Source organism: Pteropus alecto, unplaced genomic scaffold (genome assembly GCF_000325575.1).
Source record: "Pteropus alecto unplaced genomic scaffold, ASM32557v1 scaffold359, whole genome shotgun sequence".
NCBI lineage: Eukaryota > Metazoa > Chordata > Mammalia > Chiroptera > Pteropodidae > Pteropus > Pteropus alecto.
Window position 1 is genome coordinate 3526243 of NW_006443119.1, and position 26066 is coordinate 3552308.

The window sequence follows — 26066 nt, forward strand, 5'->3', positions numbered from 1 at the left end:
CGAACACAGAGGTAAAAAGCACAAAAAAAACACACGAGCCGCAATCAGGTGGCCCAGCGCCCTTCACCAGACCATTCTCTCCCTCTCTCTCCCTCTCTCTCCCTCTCTCTCCCTCTCTCTCCCCTGACCTATGGATGTTGCCGTTTCCCCTTAAGAACTGGATCTCTGAAGGCGGGGCGTCTTCTCCCACCTGCTCGGGGCGAGCACCCGGCGCCTGGGGCACTCGGGGCCAGGCACAGCCAGGGGCCACGTGCACCCGGGGGGCCTGTTGCCCCAGAGACCTGGCGCAGCTGGGGTATGGTCCGTGGCACCACCTGGAGCGTGAACCCAGGAGCTTCTGCGTAAAGCAGACGTGCTATATAGTGACACTATGGAGCCACCCCAGGTATTTCTTTTAAGAAGCTTGACTGTGGTAAAGGCAAAAGCTGGAGCCAGAGACTTTGCGCCTATATTTAAAAAAATCAAAATTTGTTCTGTTTACTTCCACAAAGTTTTTCCAAAGTGATTAATATGTTTAAAAAGGAGTTACCTTCCCCTTATGTGAAATGTCTAGAGTAGGCAAATTTATAAAGCAGAAGACAGATTGATTATTGGTTGTCTAGGGATAGGGTAGGGTTGGGAAGAAATGGGAAGTGACTACCAATGGGTATAGTTTTCTTTGGAGTGATAAATTGTTCTCAAATTGATTGCAGTGGTTACATAACCTTGAGTGTATTAAAAACCATTGAATTCTATACTTTAAATTGGTGAATTATATGGGATTTGAATTATATCTCAATAAAGCTGTTAGTAAATTAAGGGATGTTTTTGCTAGCAGGTAGGTATGTAGTGCTATCATGCTGTGGTTTTAATTTATATTTCTCTGATGAAAGGGGGATTATCATTGTTCACTATATCCAGATTTACGAAGACTAAGATGGGAAGCCCAGCAAATGGTCAGAGTCTACAAAGTTCTTTAAGAATTCATAGTTCTTTAAGAATTCAGAATTCTGGAGTTTGATAGAGGACTGTAAAGGAGTCAAGATGATTTGAAGCTAGATATATGAAAATTCAGAACACTGAACTTTATAAGGGGAAAAAAGACTACAGAATAGTATTTATGATTTGACCTAATTTTTGTGTGAAACTCCAACTCTGCTGTATATGTGTGCATTTATTTAGAGATGATTCAACAGATGAAGGTGGGTATTGGCATACTTTCACTTTTCACGTTATTACTTTTTCTACACATACCTGTTGGGCACCTACTAAGTGTTAGCCACTATATTATATGCTAGGGGTATAGTGTTGAGCATCAGGGATAAGGATCCTGCCTTTAGGAAGCTTATATTCTTATTTGGACAATCATAGTTTTGGGTTGTTTGAATTTGTTACGGAAAATGCTGTTACTTTTTAAATTAATTTACAAAAGAAAATTAAAAAATTTTAAAGTAAAACAGAAGAAAGACTAGTAACAAACTGGCCCAGAGAGATTATAAACAAGTATTAAATGTTAAAAATGCATATGACTTCTCATTTTTGTACTTTGAACGGGGCAGAGGTTTGGATGAGGAGCATGAGTTATCTTACATTTATGGTTCTGATTTTGGTTTCTTCCTCAGTTGTGCCCACTGATGCCTGATACTTTGATAGTTGACTCAACTTTATTTCTGAATATGATGTTTCTCTGCTTTGCTCAGCCATTAACAGAGCATGTAATATTTTCTATAGTAATGAGTTAAAGTCTGTTTACATGGTAGATTAGTAGAGATCATGAATGTTTGGCATCATTTGCCACCAAGTTAAGAGTCTAAGAGAAGATGATGCCATGTTACATTATTGTTTCCTTTGGAGTTATGGTATCTGTCCTTTTTTTTTTTTTTATCCTGAGCAAAGACGATAGATAAAGCACTAAGAGATCTGTATTCAAGCTGAGAATACAGTTACGCAGTAGAAAGAGTTTTAAGTTAAGCCTAGATAAGCATCTTGTCTTATATTATTATTTTTTAAATTTTATTTATTTTTTAAATTGAGTTCAGCTTTTTATTGAACATGTTACAAAAGAGGCTTAGTCAAAAAGACCAAAGCCCATGTCATCATTGGACTCCTCAGATTCTTCTTTCTTTGCTTCTACTTTCTTCTCCTCAGCTAGGACAGCAGCAGTGGAGAGGGCAGGACCTCCTGCTGGTACAGGTCCACCAGCCCCTACATTGCAGATGAGGCTCCCAATGTTGACATTGGCCAGAGCCTTTGCAAACAAACCTGGCCAGAAAGGTTCAACATTTATACTGGCTGTTTTAATGAGGGCATTGATTTTATCCTCCATGACCGTCACCTCATCGTCGTGCAGGATGAGGGCCAAGTAGATGCACATGAGCTCTGAGACGGAGGCCATGGTGCAGGCAGTGCTAGTTGCCGGATGAAGTGAGGGCCTCACCCCAACACGGTCTTAGCTTCCTCGGAAGGATCGAGCACCTCGTCTCATATTATTAAATAGAGATGGTTTCTCCCCAAAGAAAGGAAAAACCTTTTCCATAGTTTTAGTTGTATGTTTTCCCTAGCCTTGCCTTTTTTCCTCCCCACATGCTGTTTAGATAACCTACATTTTCATTCTTGTTCTTTTTCCCTGCAACCTCAAACAACATTCCCTATCACAGTTCCCACCTATTTAGAAATGCCCAAATATAAATCCAAACTTGTTTACTGAGAAATCCCAGCCTTTTAGAGTCTTAAGATCCTCAGGTCCTATTCCTTAGCTGTACTTCTCTCTTTGCAGGTTTGGAATTACAAGCTTCGGCGTTGTCTCTTCACATTGCTCGGGCACTTAGACTACATCCGCACCACGTTTTTTCATCATGTAAGTAGCCATGGTGCCTCTAGTTTTAGAACATTCTTCATTTTCCATATAGGAATCATCTTGTACCTCAAGAACCCATGCTTTGATAACAGAATTATGTTATCAGAGTGGGTCTTCTAGGATCTGTGTAGTGTTGACCTTCCTGCTTTGTTTCCTTCTGTAAAAAAAAAAAAAGCACTCAGGGTTATATTGAATTAAATCAGAAGCAGCATTTCCTTAATTAATATAGTGGAGATGTTAGACAATGGAATGCTCCCTCCAAAGAGAGAAGTGGTTACAGGAGTCTGAAAGGATACTTTGGTTAAATGTCAAACCCTTTATCTGGAATATCTTTCAGGAATATCCTTGGATTCTGAGTGCCTCAGATGATCAGACCATCCGAGTGTGGAACTGGCAGTCCAGAACTTGTGTCTGGTAAAGCAATGGACAGAGGGTTCAAAAAGTGTCCTCATTCTTCCTAATGTTTTTGTAATCAACTTCTCTTCAGAACAGTCATCTCCCTTCTCTAGTGGGCAGTGTCTGCTGACAATAACTACTGATTGTATCTGTAAGATGCTTTTACATGCAGAATGATAAATATAGAAGCAATCTCATAAGTAGTGTATGAATCTGGATTTTCTGATAATTTCTTACCAGAGAAAGGTCATATAGCTAGGCTTTTAAAACAAAACTGCTAGCTGGTTTTCACTTCTGTTTCTGTGAAACCTGAGTCAAGGTCTAGACCTCTATCTTGCTATGTGTTTGGGTCTCAAGCTTTCCATGAAAATGAAAGAACCATTTAAGAGAAATATTCTACTAAAATTCAACAGATAGTTTCCAGTATAAATTACTAAGATTCCGTTTATTTTGACACTTTAATATGTTTTTAAGAAAAGTTGTACAGTCTCAGTAATATTAAATGCTAAAGCATTAGAGGTAAAAAGAGAGCTGTTAGAACAGCTTACCTTGCTTTTATGAGTTCAGAATTGTTAGGATGACTTGCCTTTGCCTCAAAAAAAAGTATAATTAGATCTGCACCTGTTGAATATAGAGAATATTATTTAGTGTGTAGGAGTCTGTTGATTCCTGCCTCTAATTTGGCATTGTCTTTCTTTTTTCTTCTTGCAGTGTTTTAACGGGGCACAACCATTATGTAATGTGTGCTCAGTTCCACCCCTCAGAAGACCTGGTTGTATCAGCTAGCCTGGACCAGACTGTGCGTGTTTGGGATATTTCTGGTGAGCTGCCCAAGTTCAGGGGACAGCCTAGTCAAGTCTGGCGCAGAACTGCAATTGCTTAAAGTAGTGAGGGTAGTTGACTTAGAACATGAAAATGTAGAATATTCTGTTCCCATATAATAGCATTTTTGTTTCTGAGGATATTAAATCTACTTTGATGGTTCCTCATGTTCGGTATTTCCTAAAAAAAGTGGTTGCTCCAGAAAGTTCATTTGATTTTAGAAATCGATCTAACTTTTTAGTTAGATCGATTTTTGTTAAAATCTGTGTAATATTGGCAGTATTTGATTAAGAATCAAGCTTTCCAATAAAATAAAATAAATTTTTGACAGAAACAAATTTAGGGAATAAATTAGTATAGGGAAACAGGACTCTTGGACCCTGTGGCCTCGTTTAGAAATAAGAGAAAATCTCTTTTATATTTGTTCTAACATGAGGAGCATGGGAAGGTGTGTATGGGGGAGCGGAGGAGGGGGTGTCCAGAATACCTTTTAATATTAGGATAGACTTCTAGGACCAGAAATTAAAATTAAAATAAAATAGTTGGAATACTCCCTCCTTTCACAGCTTATATATCTTGATTTCGTGATGGTATTTAAATGTTTAGTGCTGTATAGAGATCTGACAGGTTATTAACCAGGAAATTTAAATGCAGAGAAAGGACTATAGCTATGAGATTGACATGCTGGAGAAATGAGAATGCTTTGCTGAAAGTCAGAATAGAGAAATGCAACTCTAAATGCTCTCATTCTCTGCCCAGTTAAGTTTACTTGTCACTTGCTGAATCGTCTCTGTTTGTTACCTAGAAATGTTGAAGATTGGGTTCTCTGAAAGGTCATTGGCTAGACTATAAAACAGTGTTTTCATTCTGTTAAAGGAAGGTCCCCTCATAGGTCCTTGCCTAGTTCTACGGTAATAAAGGAGTCACACTTCTATATTGTATGGCCAAAGTGATAACTTTTCCCCAACTCTTTTGTGGCATGGTGGTCTGGGGCAGTGTGATCTTGCTGTTCCTACAAGCCATTAATGAACAGCAAGTCAAAAATTTGTGGATTCCTGGGTGCAGCGTTTGGAATGTTGTGATAGTAGTTGTTTAAGATTCATGTAGCATAGAAACTAGCCAAAGGGAATATGAAGACAGTCAGAGAATAGAACCTCTAGAGCATATGGTGTTTGTTTGTACTTTTCAGAGATTCCGAATTAGAAGGGAGTGGTATAAACAAGGTTGTACTGGAGATAGGGCAGTTGGACCTTCTTCAGCTAGAACTTTTGCCATTGCAGTTTTTCGTCAGACTGGCTAGGTGTTTTGAAGTACACCCAGATGTGACCAGTCATGCCAACAGGAGGAGTTAGGCACAGGCACTGTGAGCCTGTGCCCCCTCCTCACTGCTTGTACCAGAGAGCTTATTATTCACTCTCCCAGTAACATAGCTATTGCTTTTCATGGGTTTTTACTATGCACACATTCAGAGCACCCTCTCTGTCTCAGGATATAGGAGTTGGATCCTGGCTTATGTTATGCTAGGTGATCAGGGGTAATTATTTAGAATAGCCTTTCCTAACTGGGTTCTTGAGACTACTCAAATACTTGGAGTGACTATTTTCTCAGTTCTAAGAATGATGTACCGCTAACGCCATTCTAAGTCGTAAAGAAGTTAATTTGTTACATGCATAAACTGATGCTTTGATCATTAGGGCTTAATTCTTTCCTGGAGCACTGGGTTGAGAAGGGCTTTATACTGCTCTACTCTAGAGTTTATGCCACCTGATGGAAACCACACAGCAGTTTCCCTGTAACAGAGCTAAAGCAATTTGGGGCAGTCAGGTGGATGGATTCTCATTGGTGATCATGAAATGCTCAAGGCAAGACGAAATCCTTTTTTTCCTTTTTGTAGGCAGGAGAACATCTTTGCATCAGAATTAAGGGCCTTAAATCAGAGAAGAGAGGGAGAGAGTGTGACCCCCAATTGGGGTTTATACTTGCTCTTGAATGTGTGAAGTGCGTGGGTTACTATGTAGTAACATTGTAATTGCTGTACTTAGTATCTCTGATATTGAAAATTCTGTGCTAACTGCTATACTAATGTTATTACTTCTTTACCACTTTTAAGTGTTTTTCTCTACTCAAAACTCTTGATTTCCAAAACTCCTTAACCAGAGTGGAAGGGGATGCTTTGATATTAACCAAATGGAAGGAGCTTTGGGGTTAGACTTTTACATGTATTCTTTCCTTTTCTAGAAGTAAGCATACTCTTTTTAGCAATTATTTTTGCCTGAATTCCAATAAGTCTGAGCATAGGAGGAGGAATTAGCTTTCAGGTCTATTAGGGACTTTTCCAGGAAAGGAAAAGTTAGTTGTGAGTCAGAGAATAAATACTCTCACATTTAGAGAACTAGTGAAAATTCTAATTTTTCTGAGTGTCTGAAAGGAGACACTCTGAACCAGGGAAGCAATAAGAAAACAGAAATCTTTAAGGGAATACCTGTGTTCTTGATACCTCTCCCATGAAAATTGAGCCCCATGGGGCTTAGTGTAACCTGAACCTTTTGTGTTAGCCTTTCAAAAAATACTTGTTTAAAAGGGAATGTATTTACAACCTAGATATCGAAGATAGGTTCCTTTTTTTACCATGAGCTTCTAAGTAAATTGAAATTATCTTAAATGTGCTTACACCTTTGCATGTCAAGCCCATGTAATTCAGTCTTAATCTTTGAAATGATAACTAAAAAAGTATTAATTTGCTGCCAACTCTTGTCCTCATCTCCGTCTCTTTTCTCTACTTCCCTTGGTCCCCAGTGGGAGGCATGCGTCAAACTGGTCTGTTCTGAGAGTGTCCTGTCCTCCCTCTGGATTTGAGTAGCTGCTGTAGAAATTTTCCATCTGTCGTTCAGTCCTAGTGAGTGGCTTGTCAAAGGCTCAGATATTTCTTCTCTAAGTATCTTTTCACTGCCTGTCACTTTTCATCTGTCTGTTTTTGCCCTTCCCTTTTTCCTGGATCATTATAAGCAAGTGCAACAAAGGCTTCCGTTCTATCGTACTGCTTTCCCTTTTAATGTGTTTGTTGAAGCTTATTGGAGGTGAAGTTCCTCACAGCGTTCTGTCTTTGTATCTTTCTTTGAATCTGTTTGATACCCCAGAATCATTAGAAAAAGTTGACAGATCGCATTAGAGGGACAAGTGAAATAAGTGAAAGGAGGCACCCCTGTGATAATGTATTTATAAAGCTTTGGGAGAGTGCCTCTTTTTTTTTTTTTTGAGCATCAGCTTTATTTCTCTCTAACTATTGGTTAAATGCTTATCTTGGACAGGGGACAAAATAATTAAAACTGTCATGTCTTTTTAAGTACTTCTCCAATGCTGATACTTAATGCCACTATAATAAAAGATATATTATAATTTTAATACAATAAAGATAAATATTATCATTAAACTTAATGTCTGTATTTTCCTACAGATGCGAAAATTTAGGCTTAAAACTAAGTTTTATTTTCAATGATAGCTTTTATTTTTCCTCCATTATATTTGTTTTTTGTTTCGTTGGTTGTTGTTTTTTTTTTTTTTTTTTTTAAAATGCCAGGTATTTCATTTTCTTCTTTGCCCCCCAAATACTTCAAAAAATAGGATTTTAGTTCTGATTCTATAATCTCATCTATAAACTGGTATAATTATGCCTGCATGCCTGTCTCAAAGATTATCAGAATCAAATCATATAACATGTCAGAGTGCTTTGAAGACCACAAAGTTCTTTTCAAACATAAGGTAGTATTGTTATAATTTTGGTTCTGACCGTAGCAAAATAGTTAGCTTTTAAAGATAATTGTAGTTTTGCCATAAATTTGGATCCTGTACAAATAAAACTCTTATCTTTGTGGTTTTTTTCCCATTCTTTTCAAATTATAGGCTAATTCCTCCCAATGAAACTAGCCTCCAAAAGTTTTAATGGCAAAATACATGTATTCAGATCTATCATCAGCATTTTAAGCAAGAGCTTCAAAGGACATGACAGTCTTAATTATTTTGTTCCCTGTCCTAGAGTCAAGTAGAAGACATGAGTACACTTTTTGTGTCGTTTATAGTTTTACAGTATCTTCCACCAAATAGCCGTTTTATATTTAATAGGTCTAGTTTCCTTAACTCCTTTAGAACTTCCCCATAAGTTGCCTAAAAGCTTCCAGTTTTAGAAACACTGAGCTGTGGCCTCCCCAAGTGGCTTTTCTTTGAAAATTCTTCGAGGTGATAGAAGAAAAGTTGCTATAGATTTCTTAAAATTGAAAGTGGAAAAGTGGAAATTGAATGTTTACATTTTGAGGCCACATTTCAGGAACACTGAAGAATAGAAATGGTCAAGTAGACAATTCTTAAGGTGAAGTTTCTTGAAGAAGTTAGCTGTGTCAGAAGTTTAGATTGTCCTCCTCTGGAGAGAAATCCCAGTAGTGGGTCTATTAAGCATTAAAGAAGCAGAAAAGATAGTCGATATACTTCAATATTTTGAACATTTTTAGAAAGAAATAGATAGAAACTCTTGAGTCTCTCTACTTTCTTCAATCTCTCTAATTGTTTCTCCCTTTTCTCTAATGTTAGTCTATCACTGTACCTTTCCGTGTTTCTGTTACTATGCTCTTTTTGGTAACATGTTTACATCTTTTATCCCACTCTTTACCCCTTCAAAGGTCTAAGGAAAAAAAACTTGTCCCCTGGTGCCGTGGAGTCAGATGTGAGAGGAATAACTGGGGTTGATCTGTTTGGAACTACGGATGCAGTTGTGAAACATGTACTGGAGGTAGTTATTTTCTTAGCCATTGGCTGAATATGGGCTTTTCTCCAGGGAAACAGTGATAGTATATTGTTCATGTGTTCATTCCTTCAACAAAGGTTTATGCAGTGCTTAGGCACTGTTTTGAAACACTAGAAATAGAATAGTGGGTGAGCCAACAGAAATGAAGCTTATATGCCACCTCAGAGAGAGTCATGTTACCTTATAAACATAGTGGGAAGAGAGCGAGAAAGTTGCCATAGACTCCATCACCATCCCAAAGCAGAGCCCATTATCAAGCCTTTTGTAAGGGAAGAGTGGGGGAGAATTTAATGAAGGGTACTGAGAACCTACCAACCAACCAACCAACCATGTATAAGTAACTGTCATGTATGGTGGGAATATACAAAAGCATAAGAGAGGAAATAGATTTTTAAAAAATATCTAATTTAATCCTTATAGCTATTCATTAAAATAGACATTACTAACCTAATTTTACTGAAAGGAGATTTAAAAATAGGGATTTAGAAAAATTAAGTGCTTTACCGAAGTCCATGTGTATCTTGTAAATGGATTTGAACTTAGATCTATCTGACTCCAAAACCTACATGCTTTTCACCACATGATATCTCAAAACTACTGCTAATTTAAAACTTCCTTTTCATGATTATGTCACAATACAGAGAACAACTATATAAATAGGGTATAACATATCTTAAAATTATCAGTACTTAAACTTTTTGGTCTGAGGACATCTTATACTCTTAAAACTTATTGAGTACCCCAAAGAGTTTTTGTTTATGTAGGTTATATCTGTCAATTTTTATCATATTTGAAATTAAAACCAAGAACTTTTTAAAACATGAAATATATAAGCACACATTCCTTTAGCCCTCAAAGCAGTGACATCATCATATGTCATGTATTCTCTGGAAAATGCTACACTCATGAGAAAATAAGAGTAAAAAAGCAAATAATGTCTTAGGGTAGTTTCCCAACTATACTTTGAGAATTTCTTTATTAAGTTATAAAATTGGTCTTTATTCTTGAGATGTTATAATTAGTTGGAGAAATTTATAAATAGACAAGTAACAAAATAAGGCAGTATATCCCAAATACAAATGAAGTAGAAGAACTCTCAGAATTTGGAGGTAATATTGGATAGAATGACTTAGTATCTCTCATGTTCAAATCTTAGAACAGCATAGTCCCTGAAGAGTAAAGTCAGAGACATCTTTTATAACTATCAGCATGGTCCATTGGTTTGCTTTGGGTAATGGACAGAAAGCCATTTTAGAAGAACCACTTTTTTTCCCCACAGGGTCATGATCGTGGGGTTAATTGGGCTGCCTTCCACCCCACTATGCCCCTTATTGTATCTGGGGCCGATGACCGTCAAGTGAAGATTTGGCGCATGAATGGTGAGTGAACAGTGATGGCATCACCATGTCTAAAAAATTGACTGCTGGCCAGCATGATGAAATAGCCAGGTCTTCTGAACTTAGTGACCATTTTTCTACCTTAGGTGGTTATGCTAATCCAGGGAGCATAAAAATTGCCTCATTCCCTGTTTTTTCTTGGCATGTTGATTTTGAGGAGTATGAACATAGTGAAGAATAGGAATTCATTTACTCAACACAGTTATTGAGTACCTACATTGTTCAAGGCTCTGGAGATAAAACAGTGACTAAAATAAAATTCCTGCCGTATAGAGTTTACATTGTATATTGACAGCTAGTGACAAATAAGTCTGGGTAAGGGGATAAAGAATGATGGAGAAGAGGTACCAAAATTGGTAGGAGGGCCAAAGTGAAGGAACAATTAAATATGTAAAGATTCAGAGGTTTAAATAAAGAAAATTGCCCTATTAGCAATCTAGCACTTTGTGGTGATACCTAGCATTTGGTTAGAGGATGTCATAATTCCAAATCTGAAACTTAAAGTAGTAGAGAGTTGTGATGACCTAATTCTTTTTTGTCCTCCAGAATCAAAGGCATGGGAGGTTGATACTTGCCGGGGCCATTACAACAATGTGTCTTGTGCTGTCTTCCACCCTCGCCAAGAGTTGATCCTCAGCAATTCTGAGGACAAGAGTATCCGAGTCTGGGATATGTCTAAGCGGTAAGGAAGTTATGATGTTGTGGGTCCAAACCCAAGGGAAACCCCTTTCTCTTTCTTACTCTCTCTTTTTAAAAATTAGAATACTTCTGTTAGTTTATCATCATCCTCAGCATGTAGAAATTCAAAGCATATACAGGTATAACTCAGAGATACTGTGGGTTCAGTTTCAGATCACTGCAATCAAGTAAATACGGCAATAAAGTAAGTCACATGAATTTTTTGGTTTCCCAGTGCATACGGAAGTTATGAGCCTATTGGAAAAATGGTGCCCATAGACTTACTTGATGCAGGGTTGCCACATACCTTCAACTTGTAAAAAAACGCAATATCTGCAAAGCACAATACAGCAAAGCTCGCTAAAATGAGATATACCTGTATTATGAAAACTTTTGAAGAGGTCTAGAGATCAGCCAACATTTACAAATTTTTCAATAAATAGAAATCTCCATGTGTATTTTTTTTTTCTTTAAATTTAAGCATGTTCTAATGTAGCCAGAGAAATAAGTATGAAATGAAAGTAGCGGAGTAGAAAATTATGAATGGAGGAAATTGAAATATCAAAATAATAGTCAGTTTGGAGTTTCCTCTTTCTGTTTTTTGGTAGAATTTATCATGATTGCATTTACTTAGGATATACAGTATACTGTCCCTGATTTAAATCAGCATGCTGGCTTACCACTCGATACTCTTGTATATGATGAGCAGAAGACTTCTTAGAAATTTTTTTTGTGCACCTTTTGTTTTCCTAGGACTGGGGTTCAGACCTTCCGCAGGGACCATGATCGTTTCTGGGTCCTAGCTGCCCACCCCAACCTTAACCTATTTGCAGCAGGTAAAGGCCATATCTTCTCTTTATTTCCTTGTTTTAGTTCGAAGTTTATAAGACTTGAGAGTGATGCTCTATTAACTTTGTCTCCAGTAAATGCATAGTAGGATGACAAGGAGAAATGGAATCCTCAGAGCCACATAGTGAGGCTTTTCTCCTTTTTTCCCCTTTACCTTTTAGGAGTAGTAGTCTTTCAGTGTTCTTTTTCCACCAAAAGCCATTTAACCATAAAGCCCATTAGTTCCTAGGAGACTTAGGGAGCTAATACTAGACACTTGGAGTTCTCAGACTTAGGAGCTAGAAGTTGAGTTTTACTCATTCATTTAGCAAATACATACTGAGTGTCAGGCCCTAGTCTGGGTACTGGTATTATAGTGTAAAACAATGTCCCTGACTTTATGGGACTTTTATTTGCAGTGAAGAAAGATAGACCGTAAAACAATAAATATGTAAAATAACGTATGATGAAAAATGCTTTGGAGAAAAGTTAAGCAAAAGTAAGGGAGATAGAAACAGATGAATGTGAGGACTGATACTTTATATTGGGTGTTCAGAAAGGTGCAGGGGGTGACAAATGCATTGACAGTGGGAACAGCAAATGCAAAGACCATGCTGTGAGGGATGCTGAGTATGTTTGAGGAACATGCCAGTAGGAGCACAGTGAGTAAGGAGCTAAGTAAAGGAAGGTAAGACCAGGCCAGATTACGTAATTTACTCTGATTGGAAAACCATTGGAAGTGACATCTGGTTTATGTGTGGAGAGTAGGCTAGAGGACAAAAGTCTAAAGTTTCTCCAAGGATAGGTGATGCCAGGGAAAAAGCAAAACATTTTTTAAAAACAGAACCACAAAGGCTTTTAAAACTAGTATCCATTTGTTTAGCAAGTATTTTTATGTTCTTATAAGCTAGAGCCTGAGGAAGGATGGAAATTGTAATTTCTGCCTTCAGGTAGCTCATGACATAGCGGAGGTGATAGACCTACACAATTAAACTCTAGGGTGATAAGTGCTATAATGGAGGTTTGTACAAAGTGTTAGAACACAGAGGAAGGCACGTCTAAATGTGGCAGTGTGATAGAGTACAGCAGGTCTTCAGATAACATCGTTTGGTTCAGCATCATTTTGTTATAATGTTAAGATGCCATAGGAACTTAACTCTTGTCTATATCAATTATCCTACGGTAATATTGGTTTCATTATATGGTTTCACTTAAACTTGCAAATCCTACCCACTAGTTAAGTGAAGACTTACTGTATTAAAGGATTCACAGAAATTTATATGAATAAAGATTCCAAGAATCATGATAATTTAGGCAAATAAAGGATGCATTTAGATGTCTTATATTTATTTTTAGCATACATATCTAATCCTTGTCTTGTGTATCTCCTGTTTTTAGCTTGCTCTCTTGCCTACAACTAATTCTTTCCTCTCTTCTCCCTGTGTCCCAGGCCATGATGGCGGCATGATTGTGTTTAAACTGGAACGGGAACGGCCAGCCTATGCTGTTCATGGCAATATGCTGCATTATGTCAAAGACCGATTTTTACGTCAGTTGGATTTCAGTAGCTCTAAAGACGTAGCTGTGATGCAGCTGCGGAGGTAAATCAGACTTATTTTTCCCCCCAAACTCTCTCTGTCACCATGATATACCCACAAACCATACTGTGTTCTTTTAACAACATTTTGGATCTCATCTCTTGTCGCAGATCGAGCCCCCAATGGCCGAAGCTGCTCATTTTAAACCCCAGGAGCACGATGGGCAAGGAGGTGGCCCTGCGGGGAAGGGAAATTCCCCTGTTGAGAATGGTAGTGACTCTGTGGAGAGGAACTTATCCTGCCACAGTTCGCCAGGTCTCTTACAAACTAGAGAAAGTATCCTGGTAGAGAATAGCCCAACTTGGTGATAGGCCCTTTTGCCTTTATTTGGCATTTCTATAACTCTTTTTTCCTTTCCAGCAAAATACATGCAACTTTAAACCAGAAATATGTCTCTGGAAACTCTTTAACTCTGAAGATATGATAACCTCCGGGATGCCTGGCAAAAGGAATTGTCCTCTTAGAAAGCCAGCTGCATCAGCATGCTGAAACATTCATGGTGGCAAACTTTGGCATGAGGGTTTGATAATCACCCTCTAGCATGACTATAATAAAAAGATGGGTTTATGTGAACACTTCAAGAGATATGAGAAATTAGCCAGAGACATCACATGTTACTCTGTGGCATTTATGTGTAGGAATTCATACGCAAGAAGAACCAGTTCCACTCACTATAGTAAATGTTAACCCTACGTTCTGTTGAATAATTTAACTTGTACTAGGGTTTGCTTTTTAAAAACTGTTTATTCAAAGCTGAGATAGAGAAATCCCCAAATCTTAAGGGAAGGAAGAAAATAGATGCAGTATTTATTTATTTTTTTCCTAATTGTAGAAGTGACAAGTATATGTGTAAAGATTAGATAAGTAGGAGGTGTAAGAATAATTCCTTTCTTGTATTCCTTATGCCTCTTTTCTATTTTCTTTTTTTCTCTAAATATTTCTAGTGGTTCCAAGTTTCCAGTATTCAATATGTCATACAATCCAGCAGAAAATGCAGTCCTACTATGTACAGTAAGTAACAATAGAGTCCTTTTAGGGCCTCCCCATTTCCTGTAGGTCTCTTTCTCATACTTTTGAAATCTCTAATGCATTCTTAGAAGCTATTTAATGGTCATTTTGAGAGAGTTAACACAGAAAACGGAGGCTCACACCCAGTAGGCTTTAGTTGTCATAAACATGTTAAAGGTTTGTGAACCTATGTCTTTCATAAGGCTGATACCTTCTAAACTTAAAGAAGGATCAAGATGAATGACTCAAGTCATTAAAAGTAATTTGAGAGAACATTTAGGACTATATCTTATGTAAAAGAAATGCTTATCTTGATCCCTCTGGGCGAAAATAGAGCTGATTTTGAGAAGGGTTTCTTTCAGTGCAGTTGCCTTCAGGATCATCAAGTAGCCTTTCTCATTTCTTCTTGCCTTACAATTCAAAAAAGAAATGACAGTCTATTGTTAGAGTCCTGGATGCCAAATTAAAAAGAATGAAAACTTGTCTTTTCCTATATGACTTCTAGTGTTGGTCATCCCAGCCCCTTTTCAATATCTAGTAGTCCCACATTCGCCCCCTGGCATTTTTTTAAATGTCTTTTCTTTGATGCCTTTTTTTTCCGCCTTCAAACAGACTTTTAAGTTGATGAGTATACTTAGGTGGGGCACATTAGAATATTGAGGTTTTAGTCTGTTAATTTATGAGATAGAGAGCCATCCTAGCTTTCATTCAAATAATATCTGCATATTTGGAGGATAAAATAGAGACAGGAATGATGAGTTCTTTGGCAATGAGCCCTATATGTTTTACCCATGGAGATATTCATATGCCATCTGGGTGAAGGGTGAGAAAAGTATAGTTTCATGTTGTTGTCTGTATAATTGTACTGTTTTCTCTGTCAGGATAAACTGGTATCTTGAGTGCCTCTCACTAACAGTTTAATTTATCCCTTCTACAGAGAGCCAGCAATTTAGAGAATAGTACCTATGACCTGTACACCATCCCCAAGGATGCTGACTCGCAGAATCCTGATGGTACGTGTTCTGTTTGTCTACTCAACTCTGCTTCCACCTCTCCTCCCCCACTTCATCACTCCTCTTTGAATTTTTCACATTCCTTCCCCAGGCTGTGGCTACATCACTCAAGTCTGTGGCAGGTGCTGCTGACAGTTGCATCAGAGGCGACCGTGGTGTGAAATATTCATGTTCCGCCTCCATTTTATTACTCCAGTTAGATATATATATTTTATAATTTGGTTATTAGAAACTCTACAATTTCTTTTTCAGCACAGCATGTTATCCTAGTTTATTGTCAGTTGATATGATTTTCACCCTGGTAATTTCATTTATTTAAAAATGTGGTTCCAATCTTGCAGTTTCATCCTGGCAGTAGGGATTTATGCTCTCCCATCCACATCCAGATCCGATTTGCTTTCTTTTGCATGTCAAAAAGATGAGGCTGCTAACAGCCCCACATTCCACCAGGGATCCCAGGATCCAGCTGAGACCCCTGCTTACCTCTTCCATCACCACCATCTCTTATTGATATACTTACTATTAGAACTTGCTGACAAAACATTCTCAGAATAGATTTGAGTCTTACTAATACTCCTTTCAGTGCACTTTCTCCAGCTAGTTTATAGGTCAGAGGTTTAGTCCTTGGTCCCTACTCTTAACTAGCACACTTTCATGATATTTTAGACCCCATCAACAAATTCTGAGAAATATTTTGCTCGCTCTGTCCCTATTGTGGGTGCCATTGTGTCATTGTTTCTGCTAATATGATTCCCTCTCTTTAAGTGTGGTTATGGCCAGAAGAGAGAAAACCTATAGTGTCTGATATCTATAAATCAAAGTTTCCATTATAAATTAACTAGCTAAACCATTTCCGACTGAATTCTGTGATTTGGCTCCTCCCTACCCACAAACTTGCTTTTCTTCTTCCATGTGTTTACACTGAATAGAGTTCAAAATACCTTAGTTTTATCTTTTATGTTTGCTTCTCCACCTTTTGAGAAAGATGATAATTAGTAAAGGTGCATTCCAAAGGTTGGCAGCAGAGAGGAAGAAGAGCAAAGCCTGAGTAGTGAGGTTCATCGGCCCCTGGAAGATAGGAGTGTTGGTTGTCATAAGAATTCGTTTTATAAATCACCTGTCATCCCCAGGTGCCAGAGAAGTACAAAGCAAGGCAGGCCAGCACGTTCTGTCCAGTTTTCTGCTGATGGTAATAGATAAAAGAATATTTTGGCATACTTTTCCGTGTATCCCCCTCAAAGTTTTCCAGAGTTGAGTGCCCACTCAGAATTCTCATCGGCTAGTGAAATGTTTGAGTACTGAGGAACATTTTGTAACTTTTGTCATGAGAATGACTGATTGACATTTATAGAGCAACAGCTTGGTGCTAAATACTCCCCAGCATTGAGCTTGCCTGTCAAGATTTGTTGGGAGCTCTGCCCCACCCTGCTCTATTTGGAGGCCTACATTTGCATGTTAAAAGCTGCAAGCAGCTGCATCCTGGGCAGGGGGCTCTGTCTCTACTACAGCTTGTTGATATAGGAGGTCCTATGACACTGACAGGCTGTTTGCAATGTGCCACAGATTGGCCAGCAAGGCCCTGCTCGTTAGCTTGATGGAGTGTGCTGTCTCCCAAGATGGGCAGTCCTTCTGCCAGTACATGGTATTGCTGAACTGCAGCCACTTGGCCTAAAGAAGAGAGGCTTGGCAGGTGTGGAGTTTGGAGCTTGGAGCGAACTGGTGGAGAAAAGTCACTGACAATAGCCCCAGGTTATGGCTGAATTAGTTATGAAGCAGCTGAACTGGCAAAGCCAACATGGCAGCCAGGAAGACTGGCGGCTCCATGGCACGTGACTTTGTCATCTGCCAGTGGCTCACCACATGCTCCTGCCCTTCGATTTTGTTCTTCTAGCTCCTGAAGGGAAACGATCCTCGGGCCTGACAGCCGTTTGGGTTGCTCGAAACCGATTTGCTGTCCTAGATCGGATGCATTCAGTGAGTTAAGACTAAAAGGGGAAACTAAGTTGGTGGGTATGGTGGCAATGGCTTTGTATTGCAGAATAAAGAACATTTTTTGCCTTTCTGTACTCTAGGCAGCTGTGTTTCTTATGTATCAGCTCTCCTTCTATCCTTAATATTATCCCTACCCTCCCAGGAAAAGGCTTTAAAATTGATTTGATTGGGTCAGTGGTCACTATGGCTGTGGGCTTAAGAACCAAGCTAAAGTCACTTCGACGACACAAGAGCCAAAAAAACCCCATCAAATTTTAAAAAGGTGGGCCGGATGAGAAGTTGACCCTCCTCTTTATCTTACTACTTTCATTGGTACTTAAAATGTAATAGGTCCTAAATAAGATAAACAGCTCTCTCAAGAAAATATTTAACAAATTTAAGCCAAGAATCACTGTTCTCTCTGTTTGATTGAGGAATTAGGATTTTAGTTGGACTTCTCAGAATATTTCAATTGGAAAAAAAAAAAAAAAAGAGCTATCAGGACCCTTGGAGAGAATCTTGGTTGGAGGGTCTACCTAGACTGCTGATATACCTGCACAGGAAAAAAAGGAAAAAAAATGTTTATCGAAGCTAAGGAATAATGGGTAAAAGACATTGTCAACTGTCATCATTTTATATACACATACTTCTCTTAAGCTTCTCTCTAATACTCATTTCAGCTTCTGATCAAGAATCTAAAGAATGAGATCACCAAAAAAGTACAGGTGCCCAACTGCGATGAGATCTTTTATGCTGGCACAGGCAACCTCCTGCTTCGAGATGCAGAATCCATCACACTCTTCGATGTGCAGCAGAAGCGGTAACATGTCAGGTGTCCCGGGTAGACAGGCATATAGTGGGGGAGAGTAGACATCTTTAGTGAGAACTTTTTACCCCCAAGTGAGTTTGCTTCTTGGCTTGACCACTTCTTGTGCTGTAATTCTAAGACTCTCTAGCCATGTTTTTCCCTCAGTAATCACTCTTTATCCTGTACATGTGCATTAGCATTACAATGAAGGGCTTGTATTTAGATCACTTACCTAAACAAAGAATACTCTTGAGACTTAGAGTGATAGGGACACAGGAATGAAAAATGCAGTTTCTGTACTTAAAGGAGCTTACAGTTCAGTGTTGAAAACAGCCATACACAACTCCCTAATAATACTTGGGAATAAGGCCAGAGAGATGAGGAAGAGAGAAGTATACAACGTGAGCCAAAATGTTATAAGTCACTGTGTTACATTATAGAGAATTTTTATTCGATATTATTTTAAGAAATTAGAGTTTATATTAATTTGGTGGTGAGAAGGAAGTAGTTCATAACCTGGGACAAGGGGATCAGATCCACTCATGTTTGCCTTTCTCTCTGTGTCCCAGAACTCTGGCATCTGTGAAGATTTCCAAGGTGAAATATGTAATCTGGTCAGCAGACATGTCCCATGTAGCACTGCTGGCCAAACATGGTAAGTCTTCATTATATCCACCCTGATTTGGAGACCAGTCCCTCCCTCCCCATCCCTGCCAGTCTGCTTCATTCACTCTGTCCAGCAGAACATTCATGCCCTTTGCCTCTTACAGCCATTGTGATCTGTAACCGCAAACTGGAGGCTCTTTGTAACATTCATGAGAACATTCGTGTCAAGAGTGGGGCCTGGGATGAGAGTGGGGTATTTATCTATACCACAAGCAACCACATCAAATATGCTGTCACCACTGGGTAAGTTAATTATCTGAGATACAGAGTGGGAGAAGGTGGCTTCTTGAAATCATTGTCCTGTCTCGAGATATAACTGAAGTCCTCCCTGAATTTTCTTCATGGAAAAGCTTTGTCTAGCATATATGTGCTAGGGGCATCAGAATATGCTTTATTCAGCTCTTTTAAAATTGTGAAATATGACACAAATATAAAAAATACATAGATTTTATATGTACAGAATAGCAAATAGTTATATAGTGAACATCTGTACAACAGCTACCCAAGTCGAAATAGAACAGTTCTGACACCCCAGAAGCCCTTTGCCGTGTGGTCATTATCGATCACAACCTCCTGCGCCCCCCACCCAAAGATAACATTATTCTAACATTCTAGTAATTTCTTCCTTGCTTTTCTTTGCAATTTTAGCACCCAGTGTATGTCTTAATATGATTTAATTTTGCATGATTTTAAATGTCATGTAAATGAAATCATACTGAATACATTATTTTCTATTTTGCTTATTTTGTTCAATATTTTGTGAGATTCATTCATCCATGTCATAGCTCTAACTTATTTATTTTTATTGTTGTATATATTCTTTTATATGAATATACCACAGTTTATCAGTGCTACTCTAGAGGGACATTTGAATGATTTCTAGGTTTTGGCTATTATGAACAATGTCCTTTTAAATATTCTTTCACATGTACTCTGGTACATATGAACATACATTTCTCCAGGGTTTCTACTCAGAGCAGAACTGCTGAGTCATGGAGTGTGCATGTCTTTACATTTTCTAGGTAATGTGAAAACTGCTTTCCAAAGTGATTGTGCCAATTTGCATGCCCACCAGCATTGTATAAAAGTTTACTTGCCATCCTGGCCAACACTTGCCTTTGTCAAACTTATTTTTGTCTATCTGGTTGATGTGTGATTGTATCTCATTGTAAGTTTACTTTGGTATTCTATGATTCCTAATGAGATTGGACAATTTTCATTTGGCTATCCATCAGGATTTCCTGTTCTGTGAATTCTGTTCATGTCTTTTATCCATTTTTTTAATGAGTTATCCTTGTTAATTTTTAGGATTTCTTTATTTACAGTTGACGTTTGAACAAGGCTGGGATTAGGGACACCGACACCTTCCCACCCTGCGCAGTTGAAATTCCTTACTTAACTCTGACTTTCTAAAAACTTTACTAATAGCCTGCTGTTGACTGGAATCCTTACTGATAACATCAGTAGTCGATGACACATATTTTGTATATGTGTTATATACTATATTCTCATGAAAAAGTAAACTAGAGAAAAAATTGTTATTGATCATAAGGAGAAAATACACTTATATTATATACCCACGCAGTTCAAACCCTTGTTGTTCAAGGGTCAAGTGGATGTGAATATCATTCCTTTGTCAGTGCTATGTGTTGCAGATATTAGTATCTCCTACTATTCTATGGCATGTCATTATAGATATTGAATTTTGTGTTCTATTTAAGAAATCTTTATTAACTTCAAGATCATAAAGGCATTCTTTTATATTCTCTTGTAGAAACTTTGTAGTTTTGCCTTTTATATCTAGGTCTATAATCTACCTGAAGTTTTGTGTATGGTGTGAGATGTAGGGGACTCAGTTTCACATTTTTTCTGATAACGTTAATAGTGTGTCTTGGTGAAGGCCTTTTTAGGTTGAGATAATTGGGTGTTCTGTTGACTTCTTGAATTCCAAACTCCAGTTCATTTCTTAGATTTGGGAAATTCTCATCAACTATTTGTCTGAAAATGCTTTCTAGTCCCTGCTCCTTTTCCTTGCCTTTGATAATATTCATTATTCTTATGTTTCTCCTCCTGATGGTATCAGCTAGTTCTTGTATTTCTCTTTCATTATTTTTCATTCTTGGATTTCTCTCTTCTTCCTTCTGATTTATTTCTAGGTTTCTGTCTTCGATATCACTGATCCTTTCCTCCATTTGGTCAACTCTATTTCTCAAGCTTGCTATTTCATTTTTCGACTCTTGTAGTGTGCTTTTTATCTCCAGAAGATCTATTCTGTCCTTTTTTAGGGTTTCAGTCTCCTTGCTAAAGAACTCATTCTGCTGATCTAGTTGTTTTTTCAATTCCTGAAATTGTTGATATGACTCGTTTCGGAACTCACTGAGTTTTTTCAGAAGTAACATTTGAATGCTCTGTCATTTAAGTTGCATATTTCTATGTCTGTAAGCTTATTTTCTGGAGATTTTTCTCCTTCTTTCTGAGATGCCTTCTCGTCTTGGTTGTTCATGGTGTTTAATGGACTATTTTTCAGCCTGGGCATTAATGGAAATGTATTTTGCTTCTTTTCCAGAAAAAAGATTTACTATATAAAGGTTTCTCTTTAGCATGCTGCAAAGAAGGCGCTTTTCTTTTAGTTTCCAATAGGTGGCATCTAAGCCTCTTGCATTCTTGCTTTCCATAAAACTTTAATAATGCCTTTTATTTTCTTGTAGATATTTAATCAGGCTCGCTACCCTCAGTCTCAGTCCCTGTCAGTGTTAGTGATAGTTTCGATAGTGTTTGCTTAGATTCCCCTGGGGCTCCATGCTGTTCGGTCTCAGAGGATATGGGGAAGGGGGGGCCCTCTGGGTTGGGGGTTGGAGGCTGCGGCTTAGCCTCAGTTTTGCAACCACAGCTGGTAAAATCAACTGTTGTTTCTCTGCCGTCCCACTTCTCTGCTTTCTGCCCCGATGACTGGGTCCTGCCGCCTGCCGCCAGCCGCATGGAGCTCACGACTCTCCCAGGCAGGGCTGTCTCCCAGGCTGGGTTGTTCAGGGAAGTGGCTGCGCTTTCACCCCTCCCCTTCCTCCTACAGGGAGCTCCGGTGGCTGCAAGTGGCAACTTCTTTATTTCTCCCTATCTACACCCCCATACCCGGGGTTCTGACCTGTGGTAGCTCTTAGGCGCAGATCCCACATTCAGACATGCTTGTGTGCAATTTGGGCATTTTTTTGTTGAATTTTAGATGTTCAGCTTATTGTTGTTTCAAGGGGAAAGAGATCTGGGGACGTCTCTCACTCCGCCATGTTTCTCTAAATTCTCACATTTTTTAATTAAGACACTCAGCTGTCTGGTTTGTTGTCATATATTGAAAAGACCAGCCTTTCTGCATAGTTCTACAGTTCCATCTCTGTTGTATATAAATTATGTTTGCACAAATGCAAAGATCTGTTCTCTATGGTCTATCTCTGATCTAATTCTACACTTTAAGTATTATAGCTTTATTAGCCTTCACATCTGATAAAGCAGGTCCTCAAATCTTTCCCACTTTTATTTTTTTTAGTTATTAGACTATTTTCAAAATAATTTTGTCTTGAAAAGGAAAATTTCAAGTAATTTTTTGCCTTGAAAAAGTAAAAATTTTAGAATCATCTTATGAAATGCCACACAAAATGAAGCAAAAAAAACCTTTGTGATTTCAATTGGGATAACATTTAATCTGTATGTCATTTTGGGCATAATTGTTATCTTTACAATATTAAAATTTTCTAATCTGTGAACATTGTATAGTAGTTCTTTACTTAGGTCTTATGAAACATCTTTCAGTAAAGTTTTATGATTATCTCTATAGAGAATGTGCATTTCTTTGGTTAGATTTATTCTTTGGCACTTGTTACTTTTTAGTATCCATTTAAAATTTTAATTTTCTAATTTTTGCTGATATTTAGAAATAAAATTAAATTTTAAATTGATTTTATTTCAGAGACCCTGCTAGACCTGTGTTAATTCATTTGTATTTTCTTTACAAACCATAGTATTTGTGAGTAATGTCAACGACAGTTTCATTTATTTTCCAATACATATACTTTCATATATTTTTTTTGTTTTACTGCACTGACCAGGGTCTCCAGTACAATGTTGAATAAACATTGTGGTAGCAAACTTTCTTGTTTTCTTCAAATTTAAAGGGTGAGCTTTCAGTGTATTGGCATTATGTGTACTTGTTGTAGATTTTTATAGTTATCCTTTATTAAGGAATTTCCTTACTATATCATGAATGAATATTGAATTTTATTCTATACCTTTTCTGCATATATGGGGTAGTCATGCAGTTTTTCTCTTTTTTCATTGATTAATGTAGTAAATTAAATTGACTTTTTTAAATGTTCGACCAACATTGTATTTCTGATACAAATCTAACTTGGTCACGATGTTCAAATACTGCTAGTATCAGTTTGCTAATATTTTGTTTAGGACTTTTGCATCTGTATGTATGAGATTGACCTCTGATACCCTCTCCTCCCATTTTTTTTTTTCTGTTCATGTCAGATTTTGGTATTGAGGTTGTGCTTTATTTCATAAAATAAGCAAAATAATATGCCACCTTTTTCTCTTATCTCAAAGAGTTTGTGTAAGATTAGAACTAATTCCTTGACTGTAGGGTAGAATTTGCCAGTGAAGTCATCCAGGACTGGGACTTTATGTATAGAAGGATTTTTTTTTTATCTGATGCAGTGTATTTTATGTAGTAAGTACACAACTGTAGGAGTTTTATATTCCTTTTTAGTAAGTTTGGTAAATTTTATTTTTCTCAGAATGAGATCATTTTTAAAAAGTTTACGCTTATCCTCATTCTGCAGGATCTATAGGGATATCCCCTTTTCCATTTCTCTTATTGTCATTTTTCTCTCTTTTTAATTAGCCTCACAAGAGATTTATCCATTTTATCAAGTTTTTGCTTTTATTGAACTTCTCTATTGTATTTTGGTTTTCTATTTCTTAATTTCTACTACTGGCTTTATTATTTCTTTCTAAGTATACTTCTTTGGTTTAACTTTAAAAAAGAGCAAAATTTTTGAGGTAGGTGCTTATTAATCTTTTTTTTCTCCTAAAATATGCATTAGAGCTCATTAGTTTTCAGTATTCTAATACAGTATATGCATTTTACACTATAAATTATACATCAAACATTGTGTTGGCTATACCCATAAGTTTTAATATGTAAACTTTCTATTTTCATTCAGTTTAAAATATTTTGTGCTTTTTATCATTTCTTTGTGTGTCAGAACTCTTCACCTCTCTCTCTCTTCTACTTTCTCCTGTAGCTTCTAAGGAAGGAGTTAACTCTTAATGGTGGCATAGTGATTATTTAACTTTTAGGTCAGATTCCTATAGCCATATCTGTTAGCTCCTAGAGTAATAGTTTATGAAGAAAGATAATACTATCTGCCCCATATTTTCCCACTTTATACAAAAGAATAAAATAAGTAAATATGGCATTTAGTTTTCCTCATTTTGAATCACTTTCCATCCGTACCATTATTCAAATGGCACTTGACAAAAGGGTGATGAGAAGATAAAAGGCTGTGTCCTAGGCTTGTTCTATTTTTTTACAGGCTGGATTTTCCCCCTTCATTCACTGAAAGTTGTGCTCACTAACTACCTTTCTTAGGGACTATGGGATCATCCGAACTCTGGATTTACCCATCTATGTCACGAGGGTGAAAGGCAACAATGTGTATTGCCTAGACCGGGAGTGTCGTCCTCGGGTGCTCACCATAGATCCCACTGAGTTCAAGTTCAAGCTGGCCCTGATCAACAGAAAATATGATGAGGTATGAAAGGAGAGAGTGTACTGGGAGTATAGAGAGGGGCAGCACTTTTTTTTTCCCTATAAGTAATTTCTGTTTGTTACACCTCAAATGTCTAGGTACTGCACATGGTAAGGAATGCCAAACTAGTAGGCCAGTCTATCATTGCTTATCTCCAGAAGAAGGGCTATCCTGAAGTGGCACTGCATTTTGTCAAGGATGAGAAAACTCGCTTTAGTCTGGCACTGGAGTGTGGAAACATTGAGGTGAGAGAAGTGTGGTCGTAAGCCCCATATCATTGTAGGGATGGTAAGAGGGTTAGGGTGGCACTGAGAAGGCATTGTTCTGGGCTTGTTTTTTTAGCTAGTATAATATAATTTAGGATTTTTTAAGTTGTTAAATATAGCCATATTTCTGTTACTGCTCACCCATCTCTACTTTTCCAGTCTATTTCTGCCATAGCATTTCTACTGTTATCTTGCTCAGTTATTGTGAATCCAGTAATTTCTAGAATGGGTGTGAGATAGCAATGGAATTTGAAAAATCTCATTACTTCCTTAACATTTGATTTACGGTTTGGTTGCTTAGATGATGGAATACTTATTAAATATTGAGCATAGAGTCTACAGGCATTATTTTAAATAGGAGAGGGCTTAGGAACTTTGACTTTCCAGTTCCAAGCTTTATTCTTTTATTTCTTCTGCCTTTCCTAAAGCCCCTGTAGATCTTCAGACTTGGCAAGTAGGAAATAGGTGGCTAAGAAAGAATTGGCCCTATGGAAAAACAACTACTACGAGATAATTTTGTTGTAAAAATAAATTTCTGAGGAAGGTAATGTGATGCGATTCATCTATCCATGGATCCTATTTGTTGATAGGATTTTCAGTACAATTTGACTGAAAGCTAGGTGTGATTGAAAGTACAGAGTGTTCCTTGGGAGAATTATTTAGAGATAGACAGTTTGTAGTCCCTGGTTTGGAGCCACGCTATCCTCCAATTGTTAACTCTGACCCTGGGAATTCTTTAGATTGCTTTGGAGGCAGCTAAAGCACTGGATGACAAGAACTGCTGGGAAAAGCTGGGAGAAGTGGCCTTGCTACAGGGGAACCACCAGATTGTGGAAATGTGTTATCAGCGCACCAAAAACTTTGACAAACTTTCCTTCCTGTACCTTATCACTGGAAACTTAGAGAAACTCCGCAAGATGATGAAGATTGGTGAGGCCCCAGAAACTAAGAGTTGGAATAGGGATCCTTGGGGGAAGGGGGGAAGAAGGAAGGCAAATAGAAGAGAGAACCTAACTTGGTTCTCTTATTGGCTTGGTGCAGCTGAGATCCGAAAGGACATGAGTGGCCATTATCAAAACGCCCTATACCTGGGTGATGTGTCAGAAAGGGTGCGAATCCTGAAGAACTGCGGGCAGAGTAAGTATTCACTCATAGGCTCCTTCGGGGAGTTATCTTC

General features: G+C 37.9%; 1 protein-coding gene and 1 pseudogene across 2 annotated transcripts in view; one reads left to right on the plus strand and one right to left on the minus strand.

Moving 5' to 3' along the window:
- The window catches only part of COPA (coatomer protein complex subunit alpha), a 41842-nt gene that overhangs the window by 5504 nt on the left and 10272 nt on the right, over positions 1-26066 (plus strand). Inside the window, exons 4-21 of one of the 2 annotated variants that reach the window (XM_025040511.1) lie at positions 2756-2836; positions 3174-3250; positions 3944-4053; positions 8725-8834; positions 10129-10228; positions 10793-10928; positions 11678-11760; positions 13203-13353; positions 14295-14361; positions 15296-15371; positions 17263-17345; positions 18023-18162; positions 18720-18805; positions 18894-19059; positions 24464-24626; positions 24722-24868; positions 25630-25819; positions 25931-26026. In XM_025040511.1, coding sequence (XP_024896279.1) covers positions 2756-2836; positions 3174-3250; positions 3944-4053; positions 8725-8834; positions 10129-10228; positions 10793-10928; positions 11678-11760; positions 13203-13353; positions 14295-14361; positions 15296-15371; positions 17263-17345; positions 18023-18162; positions 18720-18805; positions 18894-19059; positions 24464-24626; positions 24722-24868; positions 25630-25819; positions 25931-26026 — 2062 coding nt within the window. The remainder of the gene's footprint in view (positions 1-2755; positions 2837-3173; positions 3251-3943; positions 4054-8724; positions 8835-10128; positions 10229-10792; positions 10929-11677; positions 11761-13202; positions 13354-14294; positions 14362-15295; positions 15372-17262; positions 17346-18022; positions 18163-18719; positions 18806-18893; positions 19060-24463; positions 24627-24721; positions 24869-25629; positions 25820-25930; positions 26027-26066) is intronic. The other variant, XM_006922894.3, reaches the window with a different exon arrangement.
- Positions 2033-2389, minus strand: LOC102882930 (annotated as a pseudogene).